General features: G+C 40.6%; 1 protein-coding gene across 3 annotated transcripts in view; it reads right to left on the bottom strand.

The window, feature by feature from the left end:
* Positions 1 to 26,073, bottom strand: part of LOC146790039 (alpha-N-acetylgalactosaminidase-like) — a 154,287-nt gene that overhangs the window by 70,337 nt on the left and 57,877 nt on the right. For all 3 annotated transcript variants that reach the window (XM_085628371.1, XM_085628370.1, XM_085628369.1), the window contains one exon: positions 17,586 to 17,756. In XM_085628371.1, the coding sequence (XP_085484497.1) occupies positions 17,586 to 17,755 (170 nt within the window). In that variant the 5' untranslated portion in view covers position 17,756. The remainder of the gene's footprint in view (positions 1 to 17,585; positions 17,757 to 26,073) is intronic.

The raw sequence follows: 26,073 nt of genomic DNA, 5'->3' as shown, positions 1-26,073 counted from the left end.
GAAAGGTCAGAGTGAAGAAGTTTTTTAGAATGTGAATGCAAGAGACAATCATCACCGAAAAAAGTGTAGGAAAAAAGAGAAATAGTCCACAGTGCAAATAGGACTAATGAAGAAGTGATCAGAAAATAACACCTAGGAACCAAGAATGTATATCCTGATGCACAAATCGCTTACCAACGAATCAAGCTGTCGAACTTAGTGGCGCAGAATTGTTCAATTGCAGCAATGTAGAAAGTTCCCAATATGCAAGAGTCTAGAGAGCGTAAAAAAGAAGAAGCGTGGTTGGTATATCTATATTGATCAATGCCGAAATTTGCAAAGGAAGATGTCATTATTTCTGTCAGTCCACAGTCCCTAACCTTTAGGAATAAGACTCAAAGTATTGGTGTCGGAGTTATCCGAATTAGAATAGAAACGTATAGAGACTCAAAGCATGACAGAATGTGCACATACCGTCACACAGTCGTTTATACAGTCACCCAGTACATTATAGGCATACATACAGCCTTAATACTTGATGTCCTTACCGAATTATAATAATACGGCCGGTAGACAAGCGTAGACGATGGAAAGTGATTCAAAGCAACAGTAATTCAGAGTAGTCCAAGCTGTATTGTTCCAACAGTGAACAGACCCTGATAAACACCAAAGTGGAATATCATAAAAGAAAACAATGATTGTGAATTAAAAGTATTCATTACAATAATGCACTTTTCAGTTATGACAATTGCAAAACTCAGCCTCCCAACCCTAATGATGAGGAAGCCGGATGCGCTATCAAACAGAATTCGAGAAACAACCAAAATTCGGTATGTTAAGCTGTAGGTATATTCGAACCATATGTCCGTATTAACGGTCACACAGTCTAGCCACCCAATCCTGCAAGTTGTGATACTAAATCAACAAGCAGGTGTACGTCCAAACGACAGCTTATAAACGCTGCAAGATGCAGCGACGTATTGTGTGTAATTATCGTAATATAACGATGTCACCACACACAGCGGACCCCTCGAACGAGAATCCCTCAGTGAAAAAGGGCGATTTTCATACATAGCTCGTGCATTAGTGCACATCTATTACACAGTGACTTTCTGAGTACCATAATAAAAGTTAACAAAATTTAAAACAAATGCAAAAAGTATGTCTAGGGCACGTAAGCCTTCATGATCTGAGACAAAAACCGTTAGCGTACAAATGCCCACTACCGAAACCAATATACCCCGACTGAGTCCCACAAATACCTTAGTACAAGAAAAGCGTAATATCAAACAGTTCACTGGAGTCGTCAACGTAGTTACGAAGCACCGTCGTGTAGGATCGGTAATCAATCAATTACAAAAAGTCACCCGTATTTATGAGTGAGTACGAGGCGTTCTCAGCAAATCCCCGAGAAACGGAAGTGACGTAGATGTGTCAGAACCACTTCTGGCCCAGTCCCCGTCATCTTTGACTAGTTCCGTTTCTGACGAGTATATAAGACATTACATACGACGCCAGTCATGTGTCAAAGCTTGCCCAAATGTTTTAGACAATACGAACGAATCTTCATTTATTTAGATTCTATATGAGTAAAGATGATCATAAGTATGAAGATAAGTGATTGGGCTGAATATTCAAACATAGCTAAATGTCCATGCAAGTAATACCCCTACGCCTCCATCTTGGATTGGTTTAAAAATTCAAAAACTGTTAACACTTGTAACGGCGGCACAAATCGTCTGGGAAGTTAACGGTTCAAATACCATGAACATAATTGATAATGGCATCCTGATTTACAGTCTCTTATCACTGTACAAAATCATACCACCCGAGTTGAATAAAACCTGTGTGCGTACCAAAGTAACACATACAATTTACAGCTAAAGGATACAAAGAGATGGTAATAAGCACATTACGCCTAGAGTTGGCCTCTCACACATGTACGACGTAACAACGGAGCATATAGTAGTGTGGGCAATGTAAGTAAATAAGTTAAGAAATTTAACAAAGTGTTTAGCCATAATCGAATGGTTATAACTGACCAAGCGTGTGTGAGACTTGGTTACTGCAAAAATTGAAAATAAATGTAAGATATCCCGACCGCCTATAAGTGTTGACAAGTAAGGTAAGTCAGGCAATCAAAGGCACATGATAACAGGTCCAGTGTTCATAACAACGGGCCTCGTGCTTATCAAAATAAGGAAGGGTCCACAAAGTTCATATTGCGACGAAGAGATCATATTAAGTCCAGAATTACCAAGATCAAGATAAGCGATTAACAATGATTTCAGGTCTAGGTTTACAGAGCTACGAAGGTAGCGTCTCGAAGAGACATTCCCACACACTGTTGTAAAATATTCACAAACAGTGTTTAAGCGTTGACAACCTCCACGAAGATTAGTTTATAATGTGGTTAAGTAGAAGGATAGGAAGCATGTAGAGTCAGAAGGAAGTGAAAACATAATGAAAAGCATCCATTAGTACTTTACAGTCAAAGAGTTCAGCGCTGAAAAAGCGTAATGCATTTACGGGGCAAGTTACAGACAAAAAGTTAGCATACAATACCGCAGTAGTGTGTGTAAACAACCAGTTGGATGAAATAGGTCAGTACAGCACTTAACAAGCAATACTATAAGAACGGACAAAAGGGCCAACATACAGACAGTGTACAGTGAGTGTGCCATTCCTGTTTCATATGACACTAGCACTTCTAAATAAACAGTTAGTATAACATTGGGATATGTAAATACAAGCTTAAAGTTGACGCAATAAAGCATATATGTAATTGAGGTGTTATACAAAACAGATTAAAGTATAACTATGAACAAGTTTCAAATGCTACTTGCTAGTTCTAAGTTAGAGAAAATAGTGCATCTCATTGTCACTGTTGAACCCCTTTGTTACCGAACGTAGCGTACAAATCCATCTGGCTTCCAGTTGTCTCAGTTTGAGTTCTCTATCCCCACCCCTTGTTGTGGGCAGGGCTACATCAATACCATGGAAGCGGAACTTGGATCTGTCTACCCCAACAATGCAATTGTGTGTCACCAATGCATATGCGGTATCCCCATGTAGGGCAGCTCTCCGATGTTCTTGTATACGGATTTTTAGGGGTCTGACTGTACTGCCAACATATATTTTCCCACATCCACAGATCAAGACATAAACTACATAACAGGTGAGACAATTGATAAAGTGATAGATTTTATGTTGCTTTTGTGAGTTGTAACTGAATGTTGTGCTTTTGTTACATCCCAAAGAACAAATGTTACAGGAACTACAGGTATAGAATCCCAACGGTTTCTGTAACCAGCTAGACTTAGATGACTGAGACAACGTATAGCTTGGACAGAGATCATCTCTGATAGTTCTACTTTTCCTGAAAGTCAGAGATGGTTTGTCTGTAATGATGTTATTGACACCTGGTGCTCCCTTAAGAATAGACCAATGCCTATTTAAGATCTTAAATACTTCTCGATTCAATGTAGAATGGGTTGTAATGAAAGCAAGTCTCTCTTTTTGTCTGTGAGTGGATCTGTTAGTATTCTTGAGTAACTCCTCTCTTCTCAAAGACATGGCCCTGTTCTTTGCTCTCTGCAAAATGACCTGCTTGATATCCTCTCTTCTGTAGTCTATTCATCGCCAGTGTGGTTTGGTGTCTAAAGTTTTTGTCTTCGCTACAGTTCCTTCTGATACGAACCAACTCACCATATGGTATAGAATTTCTGGTGGATGCTGGGTGCGCACTGGTGTAGTGTAACGTGCTGTTGACCGCAGTGTCTTTCCTATGTAAGGTACTGTGTATTTTATTGTCTAGAACATAAAGTTCGAGATCCAGGAAGTAAATAGAGGTTTGAGACGCCTCCATGGTAAATGCCACATTAAAAGTGTTCTGATTCAAGAAATTAAAATACTCTTTAAATTCCAATTCAGTTCCTGTCCATACTATGATGATGTCGTCGATGTAACGACCCCAGAACTGGATATGTCCAATCCAGTTGGATGCCATCCTAGACCATGCATGTACATGTTCTACCCACCCCATAAATAGATTCGCATATGAGCGGGCGAATTTGGAACCCATTGCAGTCCCTTGGTTTTGTTTATACCAAGTTTGATTGAAAAGAAAAAAGTTATTATCCAAAATCAAATTGATCATTGACAAAAGCATATCATTATGTTCCATGAATGTGGCTGATCTTTTGTCTAAAAAGAGGTCAACAGCCTTTAAGCCCAGATCCTTTTTGATGCACGTGTATAATGACGTCACATCCAAAGTTGCAAACCACATGCCATCCTCCCATTCTAAATCTTCCAGTTTGTTTAAAATGTCCGTGCTATCCCTGATATATGAGGGTAGGTTCAAAACTAGAGGCTGTAAAAAAGTGTCTACGAATTTGGCTAGGGCTTCTGTCATGGAGCCAATGTGTGTGGGAATGTCTCTTCGAGACGCTACCTTCGTAGCTCTGTAAACTTAGACCTGAAATCATTGTTAATCGCTTATCTTGATCTTGGTAATTCTGGACTTAATATGATCTCTTCGTCGCAATATGAACTTTGTGGACCCTTCCTTATTTTGATAAGCACGAGGCCCGTTGTTATGAACACTGGACCTGTTATCATGTGCCTTTGATTGCCTGACTTACCTTACTTGTCAACACTTATAGGCGGTCGGGATATCTTACATTTATTTTCAATTTTTGCAGTAACCAAGTCTCACACACGCTTGGTCAGTTATAACCATTCGATTATGGCTAAACACTTTGTTAAATTTCTTAACTTATTTACTTACATTGCCCACACTACTATATGCTCCGTTGTTACGTCGTACATGTGTGAGAGGCCAACTCTAGGCGTAATGTGCTTATTACCATCTCTTTGTATCCTTTAGCTGTAAATTGTATGTGTTACTTTGGTACGCACACAGGTTTTATTCAACTCGGGTGGTATGATTTTGTACAGTGATAAGAGACTGTAAATCAGGATGCCATTGTCAATTATGTTCATGGTATTTGAACCGTTAACTTCCCAGACGATTTGTGCCGCCGTTACAAGTGTTAACAGTTTTTGAATTTTTAAACCAATCCAAGATGGAGGCGTAGGGGTATTACTTGCATGGACATTTAGCTATGTTTGAATATTCAGCCCAATCACTTATCTTCATACTTATGATCATCTTTACTCATATAGAATCTAAATAAATGAAGATTCGTTCGTATTGTCTAAAACATTTGGGCAAGCTTTGACACATGACTGGCGTCGTATGTAATGTCTTATATACTCGTCAGAAACGGAACTAGTCAAAGATGGCGGGGACTGGGCCAGAAGTGGTTCTGACACATCTACGTCACTTCCGTTTCTCGGGGATTTGCTGAGAACGCCTCGTACTCACTCATAAATACGGGTGACTTTTTGTAATTGATTGATTACCGATCCTACACGACGGTGCTTCGTAACTACGTTGACGACTCCAGTGAACTGTTTGATATTACGCTTTTCATGTACTAAGGTATTTGTGGGACTCAGTCGGGGTATATTGGTTTCGGTAGTGGGCATTTGTACGCCAACGGTTTTTGTCTCAGATCATGAAGGCTTACGTGCCCTAGACATACTTTTTGCATTTGTTGTTTTAAATTTTGTTAACTTTTATTATGGTACTCAGAAAGTCACTGTGTAATAGATGTGCACTAATGCACGAGCTATGTATGAAAATCGCCCTTTTTCACTGAGGGATTCTCGTTCGAGGGGTCCGCTGTGTGTGGTGACATCGTTATATTACGATAATTACACACAATACGTCGCTGCATCTTGCAGCGTTTATAAGCTGTCGTTTGGACGTACACCTGCTTGTTGATTTAGTATCACAACTTGCAGGATTGGGTGGCTAGACTGTGTGACCGTTAATACGGACATATGGTTCGAATATACCTACAGCTTAACATACCGAATTTTGGTTGTTTCTCGAATTCTGTTTGATAGCGCATCCGGCTTCCTCATCATTAGGGTTGGGAGGCTGAGTTTTGCAATTGTCATGACTGAAAAGTGCATTATTGTATGAATACTTTTCACAATCATTGTTTTCTTTTGTTTATGATATTCCACTTTGGTGTTTATCAGGGTCTGTTCACTGTTGGAACAATACAGCTTGGACTACTCTGAATTACTGTTGCTTTGAATCACTTTCCATCGTCTACGCTTGTCTACCGGCCGTATTATTATAATTCGGTAAGGACATCAAGTATTAAGGCTGTATGTATGCCTATAATGTACTGGGTGACTGTATAAACGACTGTGTGACGGTATGTGCACATTCTGTCATGCTTTGAGTCTCTATACGTTTCTATTCTAATTCGGATAACTCCGACACCAATACTTTGAGTCTTATTCCTAAAGGTTAGGGACTGTGGACTGACAGAAATAATGACATCTTCCTTTGCAAATTTCGGCATTGATCAATATAGATATACCAACCACGCTTCTTCTTTTTTACGCTCTCTAGACTCTTGCATATTGGGAACTTTCTACATTGCTGCAATTGAACAATTCTGCGCCACTAAGTTCGACAGCTTGATTCGTTGGTAAGCGATTTGTGCATCAGGATATACATTCTTGGTTCCTAGGTGTTATTTTCTGATCACTTCTTCATTAGTCCTATTTGCACTGTGGACTATTTCTCTTTTTTCCTACACTTTTTTCGGTGATGATTGTCTCTTGCATTCACATTCTAAAACACTTCTTCACTCTGACCTTTCCCATTCACGGCATTTCGGTTTTCGCTACGGGTAGGCTTTCGGCCCTGATGCAAAAGCTGGTACCTTGGCTTAAGGTTTCTATTCTTCGCTAAAATTAGGTTCATAGTTGTCTGTTCATTTAACATGTTTTTATGAATAAATCTGATATGACTTTTTGTATGATTTTAACAGCCCTGAAGAAGCCCATGTTTGGGCGAAACGCGTTGGCTGTGGATATGACAACACCATTGCAATAAAGAAGAAATTTGAAAAACTATTCAGCTCTATGTGTATTATGATAACTTTGTAATATCACACTATACTAGCTACTTTATTCTCGCGTTGCCTCTCATACTTTGTGTTTATCACTAGCCATAATCCATGCAAGTAAACATGTTGACCACAGGACACCAAAATATAAACGGTTTATTTAATCATTGTTCAATTTCAAAGTGTTCCGCCGTTAAATTACAGCACCATGATACTATTCGCTGGTAGCAGCTCAATCTATAAACCACTGAGTCATTCATACATTCACAGTGCTTAAAAAGCACAAAACCAAATGGTTGTGTGACGAACACACAGCTTTGGGCTTGCAGTACCTTATATGGTGGCTACAGAGTTTCGGACTTTTTGCCAATTTACGGAGTGCTTTTGATTAAAAAAGTAAATGAGGGAACAAACCTCCTATGAAAGGCAGTACTAGCATGACACTAACGTCCTACCATGCAATTTGAGATCCAACACATACTGAAGTATAGTAATACTGTACTTCATTTATATGCACAAGATGAAGATATTGCAATAAACAAATGCATATAGAATCAGCTAGAGCATAGTGGGAAATATGAGACTGGAGAACCATATAGAACCAACAATCCCTAAACTAGACTGCTGATCTGATTTCATAAGGTTTCTGTTCCTCATGGCCGGTCTGTAACATTAAGATTGAACTTCCTCCCTTGCAATTTGCTGGATAAACACAATCTTACTTCCTGTTTTGAAAGTTTTAATTAAAACCACCAAGATATGAATCGTATCGCACAACTGAGCATGGTTAATTGCAGATGGTCATGGCAGCAAGAATCCACCATGGCATTCAGTATTCCCAGAATGACTATTCTCAAGATATGTGCACTTAACATGGATTTCACTGTATCAACTGTGCATTAATTAGTTATATGAGATTATGAGCAGGTGTGACTCTTGGTGACAAACAGGAAGTGCTGAACTAAGGTACAGAACATAAACCATTGAACAAAGTTAAATGAGTGTTGTTGCCATGGTCAGCTGGATGACCAGTCAAGGTAAGCTGTGAAAAGAGTGATCCAGTGTATAATGTAATCTTAAGTGTCAAAGGTCAATCTGACACCATCAGACATCTAAAATGCATATGGTTTGTGACTAGTATAATGCAGGCCTAGGTAAAGAGAACAGTTTCTTATCTCAAATAGATGACCCCTTGGAAGAAAATGTTTCTCCACAGGACTTCGTCAAACATGTGGCCCCATCTTCAAAATCAAATGACCCTTCTGGCCTTCAGCTAACAATTCAATAACTGTCCACCCTCAACCATTGCCAACTATACTGATCTACTGAGTCCACCAACTCCTATTTACACCAAGCTTTTGATTGCCCAAGTTGCTACTTAATACAAACAGTTAAAAAGAACACAAGTTTAGATGAGGATTTTCTGTTAATCTGTAAAGCAAGATAGCACTTGTGGACATTGGAATTTGTAACCAAATGTAATTCACAATTAGCAACAGTAACTGGATCCTCATTTCTTATTTGAAAAACTCCCTCCCTCAAGAGATTAGCGCAAGTTAATAACTCCACTGAAAAGAACCTGTAATGTGTTGTTGGTCATGCACTCGTACATCTATACATCTTACCAAAGCACAATCAGCAGAGCAATTGGGCTGTCTTCAATAAGTAAAGAGTAAGGCATATGCAGTGCATTATTTGTGCCAGTGGGTTGCAGGCGGTGGGCATCAAGAAAATTTTTTCGGAACTTGGACTTCTTATTAACCATAGTTTTGAAAAAATGCAGTAATGAGATAAAAAGAAAAACGGAAGTGTAGGATGTTGGAAGAAGTATCGAGTGGAATCAAGACTAGTGTAATAAGGTCAATAGAAGTGTGTTAGTGTCAATCTGATGACATTCAGAAATGTTTACCATGTAATGTCCATTATTGGCAATGTTCTGGGTCGGTGGAGTTTTCAGTGCGAGTTTCAGTTACTCTGTGGGGCCTGGCCAGGTTGGTCAAAAGGTTTGCTGTAAGAATAAACTCAACCAACAATCAAGAGCTGTATGTGTCCAGGATTTATGTACAACAACTAGACAGCTTTGGTATTCAGCAACGCTGTGGAGGACTTTTAAGAAACTCTGTGGACTCATGCACTTATTTTAAATTATTTTTTAATAAATAGAGAACCCCTGTTGCCAATTTTATTTGCGTTATTTATCGAACCTTTGGCGATTGCGATCAGGAAAATACGGACCGACATAGTCCCAGTAGCTGGCAGGACTAATATAAAATTATACGCCGATGATATTGCCCTTTTTTTAGACTCTAAACCCTCTAGTCAATTGAAAATGTTAAAAATATTCTCGGATTTCCAAAAACTAGACAGAAATTATTTTAGTAAACTGCACTGTAGACACTTTAATACCAGAAGTCAGGCAAATATATAACCCATCCCCAAAGAGGTATTTGGGAATATTTATATCGGATAATCTAGAAGATCTGTTTTTATTGAACTTTCCACCTCGGTTAAAAAAGGTTGGGTCTCTTTTAGATCGTTGGAATCTATTGCCCCTGTCCTTAATGGGGCGAGCAGCATTAATACGAATGTCGGTTTTACCTCTTTTTAATTTTTTGTTTGACGCCGCACCTTGTGCAATCCAGGTCTCTTTTTTTAATAAAGTGGACGCCCTGATCTCCTCCTTTCTCTGGGCTAAAAAATCTCCTAGGCTTGCACGTGACACTTTATACCTTCCTTTTGCACAAGGAGGGTTGTCCCTTCCAAATATTAGAGATTATTATTTTGCATCCTTTGCACACCATAGTTTTAGATTTTTTTTTTCTTCAGACACTAACGAGGCAGACAATTTTTTTATGAAGAAGATGCTGTCAGAAGTAAAAATAATTGATCCGATTAGAACCACAAAAGACCCAAAGAAAGTTCGCTACAAGTTCCTTCAGTGGATTTTCAAACAGAAAACTCAGTTTTTGAAATTTTACTCTATTCCTAGAATAAGTAATACAACGGATTTGAACGACTTTAACTCTGGAGAAGTGGGAGGTATGGATAGTAAAATATTAAATCTCTGGAAAGAAAATGGCTTTGTGAAGATTGAAGACTTCCTCACTGGAAATAGGTGGAAATCATGGGATGAAATCTCCAGGCAGGTACATCACTCTTATTCCACCTTGAATTGGTCCTTCTGTATGTTCAATCCAAGGCTTAGAGAGTTGTATATATGGAAATCTATACCACAAAGAAAATATCTCAACAGCTTTGAATAATAAAATTCCAAAAAAGACGAGTATCTGGATTAAATTATTAAAAGAGGACAAAGGGCAGGTATTCTCTAATAGGATCATTGAGAGGTGGAAAAAGAGGGAAAATATTGAAATTAATAAGCTTGTATGGGATAAGATAAATAAATTTAATAAAACAATTTTCCGTGGCGCGAATTTTAGACTTATGCAATTTTACAATAAATGGTTGATTTATAGAACCCCCTCCTATCTCCATAGTATCTTCCCTCTAGTTGTTGATAAATGTTTCCGGTGTGAGGAGAAAGGGAACTGGAAACATATTGTCTGGGAATGTCCTAAAATTCAGCCATTTTGGAAGGAAATTGAAAAATACCTCTCCCTTGAGCTCAAAGCCATTATAATATTTGACGACTTAGTCCCTGTACTAGGTTGCTCTGTGAACCATACTCCATATGACGAGTCCCTTTTCATAGCCTCTTTAACCCCTCCCCTGCTCATGACGGAGCCATTCCATCATGAGCCACGGTCGCCGTGTGCTCATGACGGAGTGGTTCCGTCATGCCGCGGCCGTTGGCGGCCGCTCCGCCCACGCGGCGCTAATTCCCCGCCTGTGCGGGCGATTAGTGCCGTGGGCGGAGTCATGACGGAACCACTCCGTCATGAGCACAGCTCAACCGTGGCTCATGACGGAGTGGCTCCGTCATGAGCACAGCGCCACCGCGCTGCCCCCCCCACCCCCCCCAGGGCTGCGGCGGAATTCCTGCCGCAGCGAAGGGGTTAATAGCCAAATCCCTTATTTTGCAGTCCTGGAAAACCGATCAAGTACCAACTTTTCAGGCTTGGAAGGCAAAATTACTACGAATCCAGGGCAGGGAAAGAAAATACGCATTGAGATCAGTGGCACTCAAGAAATATGAGAAGTTTTGGAGTGTGTTTGAAACGTAGTCTTTTTTTGGTGTATTTTCTGACAGCATTCAATTTTAACTATATTATCTTAACTAATAGTGTGCTAGACTGCCTCCCATTATGCATTTTGCGCTTTACAATTGCACAGTGCACTTTATAATTAAGATTTGAATTGTTGAAACTCGTTTGAGTTTATATATATATCTTTTTTATTTATTTATTTATTTAGCACTCTATAATCAAGCTCCAAATTGATGAAATTTGAAAATGTCTTTGTACCTACGTGCCTTGTACTGTATTAATTCTATTACAATTGTACTTTGTATCGTTTCTGTTTTTATGAACTCTCAATAAAAAGAATTAAAAAAAAAAAAAAAAGAGCTGTATGTGTCCAGGATTTATGTATAACAACTAGACAGCTTTGGTATTCAGCAACGCTGTGGAGGACTTTTAAGAAACTGTGGACTCATGCACTTATTTTAAATTATTTTTTAACAAATAGAGAACTGGGTAGATTTAACCACAAAGTCATGATGTGGACTTTCCTGATCTCCCCTTACTCTGTCAGAAATTTAGCTCCGACTATACCGGATGTTAACTTCACAGAAACAGATACATATTCCCATAGTTTGCTTGATACAACTTCCAAAATAAGGTCGTGGCAGATAGCAAGCCCCAAATCTTGCAAGATTGCCTGGGGATTAACTAAATAGTTAAGAGGAGGTTATCAACTAGAAAGGAGTAGAATGTAGCTCGCTGACAGAATCTATGCAGGTATTTAAATTGCCTCTACCCAGGTGACGTGCCAGATGTAGGCCTAAGTCAGAACAGCTGGAGATAGAAGTACTGTAGTCCTACTAAAATATCCCATTCAGTAGGAGTAGATTGTTCTAAATTAAACATCGTAAAAAAAGATAAACATTGAAAGGTTAGAGTACAAGTCCATATGAGCCATTATTCATCCTCTGCCGCTCCGTGGTCTTCCATTACCTGCCCAGCATTCCAATGTACTAATAATGAAAAAAGATTTGGATTTTGACTTGTAGCTGGTCAGAATCTTTGAAGCAGAAACATAGCCTGAATCCAAGACACAGTTAATTATAGTCAGCCAACAGGTTTCTGTGCCTTGGTCATATTAAATATACCTGTGAAAAGAATAAGGTGAGATCTACTGACAAAGTGTGCAGGGGCAAATATAGCTTAGAATCAATATTACAGATTCTTTTTTCTGAAACAGACTGGGAATAGTAAATTTACCCCAAAGTGTTGCTGTCTAGATCAACATGCATAATCAAATGTTTGAACATACCATTTTAAACAAAGTGTGAATACTTCTTAAAGAATAACAAGATTAGCTATTCTGAAATGTCACTATTTTTTTTTTTTATTTGAAACCATTTGCTTAGTCAAGTCTTTTCACTACAGGATGGGCATAATATACAAACAAGCCATGAAAAATAAACTAGAGATGAACTAACCGCTTTTTTTTGGAAGAGGCAAACATCCTCCATCTACGACAGTTTGGTTTCCACCCTAGACACTTGACAGTCAGCTTTATTGGAAGTTGCAAATACGCTAAAACTGACTTTGGATGCTGGGACAAATGCAGTGCCGATTTTATTAGACTTATCAGCTGCATTTGATACCATCTTCCATGGCATCCTGCTGCAACGTATTAAAAACTGTGGGATTTCCCATCATACCCTGCCCTAGTTTAAATCCTTCCTTTCAGATCGCAGACAAATGTATGGCTGTTCTTCTCCTTTGAAAAGACCGTCTCCTTAGGGCAGGGCTTATCTTTGAGCCCTGCATTATTTAACATATTGATGGCCCCCCTGATTTTACTGATCACTTCTTTTGGAATTGAGGTCACATCTTATGCTGATGCAACTGGTCGTAGCGTTAGAAAAACATCTATTGGCTCTGAGCTCAACTTCAAAACTGTCTAACTGAAATTGTCCAGTGGATGCAACTCAATCACTTAAAATGCAAAATGGACAGAACAGAGATCATGTTGCTCAGCAAGTCCAATTCCTTTGACCCTGCTTTATGGGGGCCTAACTCTAAGTCTTCTCCGCCTGCTACTTCAGAGGTTGTAAAAAACTTGGGAGTGAGATTTGATGGTTCTTTGTCATTTTACCCCCCAAGCACTTGCAGTGGTGGAAATGTGTATCAAGCTGAACAAAAAATATTTTCATTGATCTGAATACCCCCATCTAGTGGCAATAAAGTCAGTGGCCTTTGCATTAATAAAATGCAGACTGGACTACTGCAATAGATTGTATGCTGGTTCTTCAAAACAAACTATTCAGAAACTGCAGATAGTACAACATGCTGCTGCCAGATTGGTTTTGAAGCTCCCTCGCCGATCTTCGGCCTTGGCAGCTCTAAAAGTATTACACTGGTTGCCATACAAAAGAGGATCCTCTTCAAAATTCTCATATTTACTTTTAGAGCATACAGAGTGTCGGGTCAAAATATCTAATAGCCACATTCACCCGTCACATGCCCAATCAGAGCCTGAGGTCCTAACATACCAATCTTTAGAAGGGCCTTTAAAGGCAGGTGGGAGTGGTCTATCCCCACAGGTCTCAACAGCAAGTGCAGACTTTTTCCGTCTTCCACAGGTTTGGTTTCTAAACAGGTATTCAGGGCTGCCACATGTAAGTGAGGCACTAGCCTATGGGTGGGGTGGACTTCGAGCCCTTCCCTAACCAATAATGATAATGTTCCAAAGGACAACCAAACTCACTTTAGCAGTAGTTCAAGCTTGCCTGGCAGCAAACAATTCCACACTGCACTTCTCTACCCCAAACCAACATGGCAGAACCTTTCTTCCCTTGAGCACAGCTCCCTATGCCCACTCAGAGGTGTAGCACTTGAAATGGGCAAACCCTTCCTCAGGTCACTCTAAATACGTTCTGGGGCAGTTTCTCCTCCCACTGGATTTAGAGTCAGCCTAAGATGACAAAAGGAAGGCAGGCCTCATTGTGAGCTACATCAGTCAGTGAGATTGTAGGCAGCCACTGACGCTCAGGAAAGACCTGGGCACAGCCACCAGCCCATGGTGTTCAAGGAAGAAAGACACCTCCCCACACCCGAAGCCTTTTGTCCACTGTTTGGGAGAAATCCACGTCTCACTTCACTTCACTGGAGCCATCAGGGGTCAGTTGACAACAGGTCACTGGCAGGAAAGCCTTTTGTCTTTGGGCAGAAACAGATACTTATGGAAATTGTCTGTACCTTAACAGTATAAAACCTGAAATTACTATTAAAATGAGTCCTTGGACTGCTTCTCTAACTATTCCCATGCAAAATTTAGCATGCATTACATGGAATAGTGTAAACCAGTGTGCGCCTATGGTAGAGTCAGCCCTGCCACAGTGAAAAACAACGTTTATGTTTTACATGCCCTGCTGGTAAAAAAACCTCCAAACAAGCATGCCCTTCTTTTAAATACCACGCACCCAGCCCCATGGGTTTTTAAGGCCTACTTTAGAGGTAATTTTTAAGTATTTAAAGTATTTAAACAAAGGTTTAAGCCTGTCAAAAGGTTTACTTTGACAGGTCAGATTGTTTTTGAAAAAAAAATTTCATCTGCATCACCAGGCTGCAGTGGGAGGCCTAGAGACTTGTTTTACCTTCTCACTTTAGTGGTGGCACAGCAAACGCTGCAGTTCACTGGTGACATTTAATAACATGCCCTGTTTACACTTTGTACCCTATACTAGGGACTTCTTGTTAAGCTAAATATGCCAATTAGATGTTTACCAATTAGACATGTTTTTAGGGGTCACCGCCTAATATGTTGACTGCAGTGCCCAGAGTCCAACAACCCGCAATATAGTCCAACAAAAAGTAGGGGTGGCCACGAAAAAAGGGGCATTTTCCTATACCATTGCACCCAGCCCTTATGTCATTCCTAATTCAACTTCTCAGATTTGCTTTGGGTTGCAGATCCAATATTTGGACAAGAGTTTTTTCTCTTTATACATGAAAACGGTCAAGCCAGCTGTCTACTCGGACCACTGTGTCACTGCCCTAGAAGAAGAAATCAGTGGAATTTCTGCTTGGTCCCTTATTGTCTCAGGAGATCAATTTTTATTTTAGTTGTTCGATAACAGGGAGTTAGAGTGCCCCATTCTGTAGGTACATAGGAAGAAGTGAAGAGCGAGTCTTTAAGAAGCGGTAATCAAACCTCATCCAGTCACAATAAGCAGGGCATGTGTTCAAATGACATCCCGAGCAGCCTTCGAACTGACCAAAGCATAGTTTCAAGACAGACTATTTGATGAAATGCTCCAATACGATTTTATAACCACCATTTTTGCTCGAAAAAACACAAAATCAGATAATCAACTGAGCGTACACATACAACAGACCTGTGCCAACGAACAATGTGGGATGGCAACATAACTTCTATAATTCCAAATAAACAGGCATTACACACAAGCAGATCTAAAATGTCTGTATTTCATTAAAAATGTAAAAATAAACATGATCCATATATTATTTTGTGATGCTGCAAGCAAACAAAATCACACAAAAATCTACACAGAGTTCTTTGAGTAAACAAAGAGGTAATTTGCGAGCTCAGCGTCTGAAATGTTGAGTGACTCACCATCGCATGCATCAACCACAAAACCACCGGTTTCTGAATTGAAAAATAAGAGTGGAGAGAAGATAAATCCATGTAGTTAACAAGCATTTGCAATGCAATAGGTCTCGCATTTACGCAAGTTTAAGCTATTGGCATTGTAAATAAAAATGCCTTTTTTTTTAAACATAAATAAAAGGCATTGTCATTTACAATGTCAATAGCTTAAACTCGCGTAAATGCGAGACCTATTGCATTGCAAATGCATGTTTTAAAAAGCCTCAATATTTGAAAATTACATCCTCCCACTTGCAAACAGGAACTTAGTTTCCATATATTTAGCCCCCCCCCCCCGTTCAAAGAACTTGTGTGCTCGCACAAGGAAAAATGCCAAAATCGGTGGTGGAATGTAACAAACACGTAAAACATATGTAACATTCATGCATCTTCTGTTCATGTGAGTTAGGGCCTACATCATCTTCATTGGCTTTTGGCTAGATGTGCGCTATAGAAATACTACATACATACACACATACAGACGTACATACATACCTACCTACATACATACATATACATACAGACATACATACCTACATACATCTAGACATACCTACATACATACAGACCTACACACATACAGACATACCTATACACATAGACATACACACATACATACAGACATACCTACAAACAGAGACATACCTGCATACACATGCAAAAACCAGTAGATAGGGTTGTCCAGTAGACGTAGAGCTGGTTTTGGTAGCTGGGTGGTCAGGGTTCCTATCATTGTAAACAGGGGCCTGAAGATTGAATGCTTGAATTTTGTAACTCAGCCTTTCATTCTTTTAGGGCATCAAAATGAGCACCGCTGAGGGCTGCGAGTGGCGCAGTAATCCCGATGTTACTGTTCATGAGAGATACCATCTGCATTGAGATTGCCACTCATGGGGAGATATCACGACTTGAAGTTGTGAGGTTTATCTGCGCAAAGAATCGAAAACGTCCGTGTGAAATAACAGCTGAGAAACATACGGGAATCGGGCGGGCTAGTTTTGTAATATTCTGAATTCCCACAACAAAGTAATAATTATACCGAGGGTTTTGGTCCTTCCAGGCGCTAGAATGTACACTAAACTCTCGTGTCACCAGTAAGCCGCCCCGAGTTGGAAAACCCCTTTTAACATTGCTATTAAACTGCAAGAGTCTGCTAACAAGAGGTAGTAATGACTAGTAAAGCAAAGCCGGCACGATACGGACATCCGCGCCTTACTACCCAGCGGAGACACGGACAATGTCCTCTTCTGTTCTGTGCTGGAAGCTGCTCCCCCACCCTCTTTCTATTATTCCCTCTCTGTCTGTCTTGCTCCTCACTTACTGAAAACCATAACTTGAAGAAACGGTTCACAACCTCTTTCCTGCTTTCATTTAGTTGCTTCCCTGTGAAATGGATCCAAAAAAGAACAAGCTGTCTCCGTGGAGCCGACGGGGGACGGAAAGTGAAAGCATGCGACGCGCTTGTGAGCGCACGGTGGGAGCCAGAGACGAGACGCCATGCGGGCGCGCCTGTGGGAGCATGTGAAGCAGAGGAGACACCATGTGCGTGCACATCGGATGTCCGTGCACGCACATGGTTTGTCTTCCTTCGCTAGGAAAAGCCACAACAATAGAGTCTCACCAAGCGAAGCAGCTACGCTGCGTTCGCTAGGCGAGACCTAAAAATGACATTCTTGTTCGTGGGGTGTGTTGCTCAACTGAAAAAATCCAAAATTTCCAGTGCCACTCAGTACTCTGATCCAAAAAACCTAGTTTTCTGATGACAATTACATTTTGAATTATATTTTTTGTTTCCAAAGTCTATACCTGATGCAGTTTTCAGGGTCCCTCTTGCAATCGGTGTTACACCTGTAACGCTCCCAAGACATCCAGCCCATTGGTGGAGTTTGAACCAGTCCATTATCCAATGAAAAGCAAGGCACAACCAGCAGCAGCAGGGCAGTCAGGGAAGGCAAGAGCATCATTGACAGAACCATCCTACGATGAAAACATTAAGAAGTAAGCACTTTTTTTTCTGCTCACGATCAGAGGAGGTGAAATACTTGCCTGAAACTCGGACAACAAAAAATGAAATGCAAAACAATGACCAAGGAAATAAATGTATTTACTACATGCATAGGTGTATCCTCAATTTCCAGGTGCTGAGGGTCAACATTTTTTTATTAGACAGTGAAATAGTATTTGTCATTTCAGGTTCACAAAAATAATGGCAATTAGCTTTCGTGATCTGTTTAGTCAGACAATGAAGTATGGATGACGTGCACTGCAGACAGAGTTCAAATCCAAAATAGAGCAATGCTAAATTTGTACCAGTGGTTGCAGGCGTTAGATACCGTCACTCTTCTATAAACCAGGACTTATTTCTTATTGTCAGTCTTTAACCCACTGCGAGACCAACAAGAGCAGAAAAATGAGAAAGGACAAGATTGAAAAACAGACAGAAAAAAAGAAAACAGATGAAGAAAAAAAAAAAAACAGCAGAGGTTAAACTGACCAGAAGAGCTGGTTGGGGACCACAAGAGGTATGAGTAGGAATATAATCTAAGTAGCCTTGGTATTCTGCAGCTCTGTCATTCAGCAGTATCAGCTTTGGGCTCCTAAAAATAACTTTGGGCGATTTTACTTACTTTATGTTTTTTTTATACAAATTAAACACTGTATTAGAGGGCATAAAAGTAAAGACAGTCCCACAAATCCCACACCCTCCCTGGGAAGATATACACTTAGAGGTCCTGGAAGAAGATACTTGGGAGCAGTAGGAAGAAAGGAGGAGGACCAACCTCACTTCCGCTGCCACCATATCTTACTCTGGCATACAACTGTATATCAAACCTTGCTGAAAACTGCTGCCATTTTGTAGATTTTTTTCTGTGTTGTGCATCAAAAGCATTGAACCCTATGTCAATGGGTTGCCGAGGTCAGAATAAAATGGCTCTCTTAAATGTAACGCCAAGGGATCTGAAAATGACAGGCCTTTTCAGTCCTTTATTGGCAAATTCTTAAGCATGCATGTCATGCTGGGGGGAAACAGCCGAGGAGACCAAAATAGACTTTTTCAAGTCCATCACTCCCAGAAACTGATGTGAAACATATTGTTTCATAATATCAGTTCCATCTTTTGTCTCCAATTGTGATTTCTATGGAGATTGTGATGCAGGGGGTTAAGGGAGGTAGACAGGTGGTGCCCGTGCAGGCGTGACTGGAAATTCTGGAGTGGTTGAATTGCTGCTAGAGATTAATGGTTTGCCTTTTAGGTTGAGTTAGGTCAACTCTATGCTTCGCATAAACCACATAAAATGCACCAGATCGTGTATTCAAGTCTTTTAGGGTTTGTCCCAAGGGACACTAACTGAGTCTGGCTTAAACATTATCAAACTCTTGCATTTCATTCTTTCAGAAAGGTCTTACTGGTGGTAGATTAGCCTTGGAATTGCTAGGAGGACTTTCTAAAGGAGTAACAGTAGAAGTCTCTAAAATTAGTGAACGAAATAGTCATAGATACTGTGTTGCGGTTCTAGCATAAATCAGGAATGGAGGGAGGGGAGATAAGAGAGTGATTGCCTAGGGCGATACAAAGCCTTTTCAGAATCATGTAGAGAAATCAGTGTGCTTCATAACATAACACGTGTGTTTGTAAAACACACTTATCACCCATGGGTCTCAAGGCGCTGAATAACAGATGTTTATTGTTACCCAACTCAATGGTACTCATTTTCTCGACCTCAGATGGATGAAAGGCTGAGTTGACCCTCCGGGATTTGAACCTGTGACCATGAGGTCGAACACAGGACCTTGCAGTGGATGCATTAGTCCACCAAGCCACCAGACACGGCATACATAATACTGCATAATTGCAGTCACATTAGCTACTCAAAAAGAAGATTTTTTTTTTTTATTTGAAGAAAAAAGTGAAATCAGTCTTGAGGGCCTTGTGCCATGTCAATGAAAAACAATAATACATGCCAATGGTGCTGGAGCCAAGCCAAGCCCCCCAAAAACTTTCAGAAGAGAAGAAAATGGGATTGGTAGTAGTCCTCGGTGTTCTGGGAGAAATACGTTACAGTACCTAGAGTATGGTGAATAACAAGGAACAGAGCAGCGTACAGGGGATGAACAGTTCATAAACGACTATGAAAAAGGACGTTCATAGAGGCTCCACAGCAACTTTAAGTGCGGCAAGCCAGCTATAAAAGTGTACTGCCATTTCCAAGGTACTGCTGCGGTGTCCAAATGTGTGCTGTGTCAGTAGAGAAAGCATAGTTTAACATGCACACATTCCATGAATGAAAAAACCTGGATCTTGGAAAGCTTTGATAAGCATTGCCGCATGACAAAGTGAGAAGAACCACCAAAAAGTAATCATTTTCATATTGTACATGCTGCTTGGTAGCACTGTAAATATGTGTTGCTATCACTCAAATATTTGGTCTTCAACTGGTCACTTAAAAAGGATGAAATACTTGTGTTCCTCGCTGTACCTCTTGTCGCTCTTGGCTGGACAGATTGCTGTTGTGGTTTGTGGATTTGCGCAAAAGAGGGTTTCTGTAGCTGTGAAGGATGAGAAACGTTATGGTACATATCAATGGTTTACCCTGTCTGATGTAGGTTGGACTGAGGCCCTTCTTACAGTGACTGTTTCCATCCAGGGAGGCTCTTGCAATAGTCCAACATTACCGGTCTGAGTCACAGATGATTCCACTGGCGTTGTTCAGGGCTTCTGTCCATCCTCCTAGCCCTTGTCACGGATTGCCATTTTTAGAGAACTGTGCTCCTCCTGGGCCACATGATAGGATGTCAGAGTTATCACAGTGCAGCGTGCATAACACCTCCTTTTGTTTTCTGTTTTTTCTAGGCTTGATCCGGACAGTCTCTTTAATCCTGTTAGTAACTGGTCTTCTTGTAAATGGGACAGATCTGTCCTCTTCTCACCTTTGGTTGCTAGTCCTTAGTCGTTCTATGCTTTGAGATCTTTAGCCCAGTGTTTCACTACGTTAGTTCCTGTGGTGTCACATCCCTTCTCATGTTGTGTACTCGCCGTCGCTCGCTAATGTGTCAGTACTGTGCCTCTGAATGCTAAATAAGAAGCTCCCCCTGGACTCTAGCAACAACAGATACACTTACCAGCAAAGTCCACTCATCTGCATCACAGTGGAGACTTTCAGTAGAAAACATGTCCTGTGGTATTGAGGAAAAGCCCTCACCTTCTAGGACAGGCCCTGGCACCGGATGTTTCTAGAGCAGGTCGGCCTACTCATGGTGTGGACCAGTATCTAGACTATCTGCTCTGGTAACACCATGGCGGAGCATGCCGGATCTAGGCTTTGAACAATTGTGGGAGCAGACTGGGGAAAGAAGTGAGTTGTGGAATGCTCCAGTCTCCCTGTTTTTAGAATTCACGGCCTAGCCTTTCAAGAATGTATGTGCAGCGTACCATGTGAGCGAGTGTCCCCATAACCCAGTAGGAGGGCTGAGGTACCAAAGAAGTCCTCTACCTGTAATCCCTAGGACATGATGAAAGCGCACACAATCTCTTAGATATTAGTTTGGGCATAGTTACATGGAGGAGAGAAAACAGCCTGGGCTGGAAATCAGGCGCAAACTTGGGTGTTACTTCTTGGGTGTTTTAGGAGTCTCAGCGACAGTGGGGAAAGAGCATAAATCGTAGGTCTTTACCAAACCCAGGTGGCTCCATCATTCCTAGACAGCATCAGCTCTGGGCAGTCTTGAAAACATAACATGTGGCACTTGATAAAGGTGGTAGTGGTGGTTAAAACTTCCTGCGAACCACAATGCCTCGGGGGGGGGGGGGGGGTGGAATAGACAGACAGGCGTACTTAGTTGTTCCCTTTTTATAATCCTCCACGATCTCTTCCATTTAATAATATGAGGATTTCGTATATTTTCTGGCCTTGTAGTCTCAAGTCGCAAAGCTATGGTAAGAACGGAGTGAATATTATTTTGTAACTAGTTATCAGACCCCAATACTTGTTTGGAGCATTTACAGATTATGGCTACATGCCGGGGGAATCAGGATTGTAATGCAGGATTGAATGAACATTTGAGCCAAAGTCCTATGCACACGTATAGTAGTTCTTAATGAGAGTTCATAAAGTCATAAGAGCAAAAGGATGAGGGGGGCGTGGTTTAGGCGCCTTAGAAGATGGCCGCCGCTACGATGAGCTCCGCAGCGATGTGAGGCGACGCAGCTGTTCCAGGGCATTTCCTCCCGCTGTCGGAGCGCGGAAATTGCTTCCGACTTCCTTGGAAGTACTGCTCCAGTCGTCAAGCTCAAATTCCAGGCATATGGTGAGCGAGAAGACACTTTTTTGGCTCCATGACGGCTGCGATTTACTCGCGGCCGCCATTTTGTTTTTTCATGAAGTAATCTCCTCACATTTGCCGCCATTTCTCCGCAAATAATGCAGACCTTCAACGAAAAGTCTCTATAGTGAAGAGTCTAGGGCAATTTATTGGAACTCTTATTGGAACACATCTTCTGTCTTTTTACCTGCCTTGACTGACTTTTTGTTCTCTCATGCTTGTTGCTGGAGAATGACTGGTCTCCTCAGGAAAACAGCATGAATTGGTCAGTCATATGAATCCTTCGATCTTTGCGGTTGTCCGCTCCTTCTGAATACTAATATTTTCTGAACAAGGACTTGGAATTATTTTTGGCGCTTCTTTATACCTAAACCATACAGGAGCATTGGGTGTTACTCTGCTTTCAGTGACTCTCTACTACTGTACCTCTCTCACAAAATTTTTGCTGTGGGATACTTTTGCTCAGCTCAGTCATGGCAACATCCCGGACTGCTCGTAAGGATACTCTGCAACCCAGTGATACATCTTTGGAAGACTTTAACCCTTTTAACATCCTGCAAGAGGGAGCGGATGATAATCCTGGTGACTCTATTACTACGAAGGGCTCTTCTTCCTCTGTGACTCGGTTAGGTACCAAACAAGGATCCAAAATACAGTCATCGGCTTCCTTCACGCCTAGGAAAAGAGGAAAAGCGAATCCGCCCTCTCCCACCAACTCTTCTTCACCTCTCTCGTTGGAGATTATCCTTGAGGAGATTTGTGCCCTCAAGCCATATATGGAAGAAACTAACACCCGTCTGTTGAGTTTGGAAGATAACTGGTCCCATACTGTACAAAGGGTCGACGTTCTGGAAAAGCGTGTTGATACTGTTCAGGATTTCGCTGCTCAAGTTCCTCATATTCACAAAGAAGTCGACCACCTCAAACAACAGGTCGAGCAGTTAGAAAATCGCAATAGGCGCAATAATTTGCGCATTTATGGCCTGGCTGAGGGACTTGAAGGTTCTGATCCGATATCTCATTTTCAGTCTTTTCTTCCAACTCTTCTTGGTTTTTCAGCATCTCCGCCATTAAATATTCAACGTGCGCACCGTTTGGGTCAGACTCCCCATTCTTCATCCTCCTCAACAAAACCTAGAGGAGTTATTTTGTACTTCTTAGAATATACTGATCTCCTTAAGGTTTTACATGCCACCAAACAGAAAGGAAAGATCACTTGGAATGGCTCTAACCTCTTTTTTGCCCAAGATTATGCCAAGGTTACTGCTGATCGACGCAAGAAATTTTTGGATACGAGACCCGCACTTCGCAGCATGAATGAACGTTATGGCTTATTCCATCCTTGTCTTTTCAAAGTAACTTATAATAACAAAACAACCAACTATAAGGACCCTGATGTGCTTCAAAAATTTCTGAACTCGTGTAGAGGAGTCTCTATGGACACTTCTAAGTCATGATTTGACATGAATGCATTAGTTCCAAATGCTCATTGTTTGTTTCTTATTTGCCCTCAATTCTGACTCTCCTTTATGTTTCTCATATGTGTATATGTTGGAGTTATGTTACTTCCCATGTTAATTATTGTTCTTATATTCCCTTTTAACAGGTTGCGGTCTCTGTGTTCCCTTACCTTCTTCGTTTTTTCGTTCTTCCTGGATGATGTTTTGCGTGTGCCCCTCGTCCTGCGATTTCTCATCCGGCGTCTGGCCTCCTTCACGTGGCTCCACCTACCCCACCATGATTGTTCTTTTGTGGTATGTTTTTTCTATTATCTGTATGTCATCTCTATTGTTCTTATTTTTGTTCTGTCTCTTTCCTTCCTACTATCTTCACTCTCTCCCTCTTTCTCTCTTTTTTCCTCTGTTCCATTTATATTCTCGGCTTATCTTTTATGCTTCTTATTTAATTCATTTCTTTCTTTGCTATCTTATGATCGTCTATATGTCTCACTGCTATCTCGCTACAATAATGTATTTTTTCCGTATTTTGCTGCATTTTTCACATGTTTTTTGCTTGCATGCATGGCAAATTCTTTTACGAATTGTTTTGGCTAAGTTTATAAAGATTTAAATGTCGTTAAATATTATATCTTGGCATGTTAAAGGTTTGGGTTCTCCTATCAAACGTCAGCGAGTTTTGTCACATGTTGCAAATTTAAAAGGAGATATTGCTCTTCTGCAGGAAATCCATATACAAGATACTGAGATAACTAAATTACGGCGGAATTGGGTGGGCCACGTTTTTGCATCACCGGGCTCAGGAAAACGCAATGGTGTTGCTATTCTCTGCCATAAACGCTTGGATGTCCATCTCATAAAGCAGGATAATGATTCTGATGGTAGATGGGTTATGACCTCTTTGCTGATTAACAAGGTTCCTCTCACTATTTTTAACGTTTATGCTCCCACTACACATGATAAATCGTTCTGGCCCCAAATTCTTTCTCTTTTAATGCAATGTACTGACGAGTATTTGATTTTTGGTGGGGATTGTAATATGGTTGTAGACCCCTTTATTGACAGACATTCTAAATCCAGATTTGTCCCCTCCGTTGCACATTCCCAATTCACTTCCACTTTTTCTCAAAGAGCTCTTGTAGATTCTTGGAGACTCTGCCATCCCACACTTCAAGAATATACTTATTACTCACCTGCTCATTCCTCGCAATCCCGAATAGACTACCTTTTTATTTCCAAGGCTCTACTTCAACATATTTCCCGGGCGGACATAGGCTCTATATTAATTTCTGATCATGCCCCGGTATCCTTGAGTTTGGACCTACTCCCTCCCATTAAAGGGACCAGACGCTGGAGATTTAATAATTCCCTTTTACTGGATCCTAAGTTCACACCAGCCTTTCTCGAGTTTGCCTCCTTATTTTTCGAAGAGAATGAATCTCCTCAACTATCTCCTCAACTTATATGGGATTCCTTTAAAGCTGCCTCTAGGGACTTTATCATATCCTTTGTGGCACGAAAACATCGTGCAGCCTCTCTCTCATCTCAAACACTCAATTTACAAATTAAAAAGTTAGAGCACCTTTATTACATGTCAAATAGCCAATCTATCTTAAAAGAACTCATTAGCGCTAAACTTTCTTTTAATAAAGTTTCCACTGATTCTGCAAATCTGTATCTGCTTAAATCTAGCGCTAAATACTACACTGCACAAAATAAATCTGGTAATCTCCTTGCTAATTATCTCAAGGTTAAAAAAGAACGTACCAAAATTGAATCTATCACATCTTCATCTAATACTGTGCTCCTTAAAGACGAAGACATTCTCTTGGAATTTTCTAATTTTTACAAATCATTATACACTCCAGAGTTTCCACCTCTTCTATCTGATATTGATCAGTATTTAGCCTCTATCTCTCCTCCTCCTTCTTCTTTGAATGTAGATTTCTCTTCTCTAGAATCTGATATACATGCTAAAGATATTCTCAATGCTATTCAGTCACTTAAAAAGGGGAAAGCCCCGGGTCCGGACGGCTTTACGATAGAATTCTACACACATTTTTCTAATTTACTTATTCTCAAATTACTTAAATTATTCCTATTTTTTATTGCTTCCCGGAGTTCTGAAGGTTCATTTCAAGAGGCTCTAATCTGTCTTCTCCCTAAAGAAGGTAAAGATCATTCCTTATGTAAAAATTATAGACCTATTTCTTTAATTAATTTGGACTATAAGATTTTTGCGAAGATTCTTGCGCTTCGTCTGGATAATATTTTACCTCACTTAATAGGTAAAGAACAGTGTGGTTTCATTAAAGATCGCCACCTCTCGGATAATACTCGTCTCTTTTTCAATGTACTTAGTAAATCTCATTCCCATCATTCCTCACTAGCGGCCGTGGCTTTGGATGCTGAGAAAGCTTTTGACAGGGTTAACTGGCAGTTTATCTTTTCGACTCTTACTTGGTTTGGTTTCGGCCCTAAGTTTCTATCCTATGTCTCACTGCTTTATTCTTTCC

The sequence above is a fragment of the Triturus cristatus genome, chromosome 10, assembly GCF_964204655.1.
Source record: "Triturus cristatus chromosome 10, aTriCri1.1, whole genome shotgun sequence".
Taxonomy (NCBI): domain Eukaryota; kingdom Metazoa; phylum Chordata; class Amphibia; order Caudata; family Salamandridae; genus Triturus; species Triturus cristatus.
The sequence above is the reverse complement of the archived record's forward strand: the minus strand, read 5'-3'. Positions and strand labels throughout refer to the sequence as shown.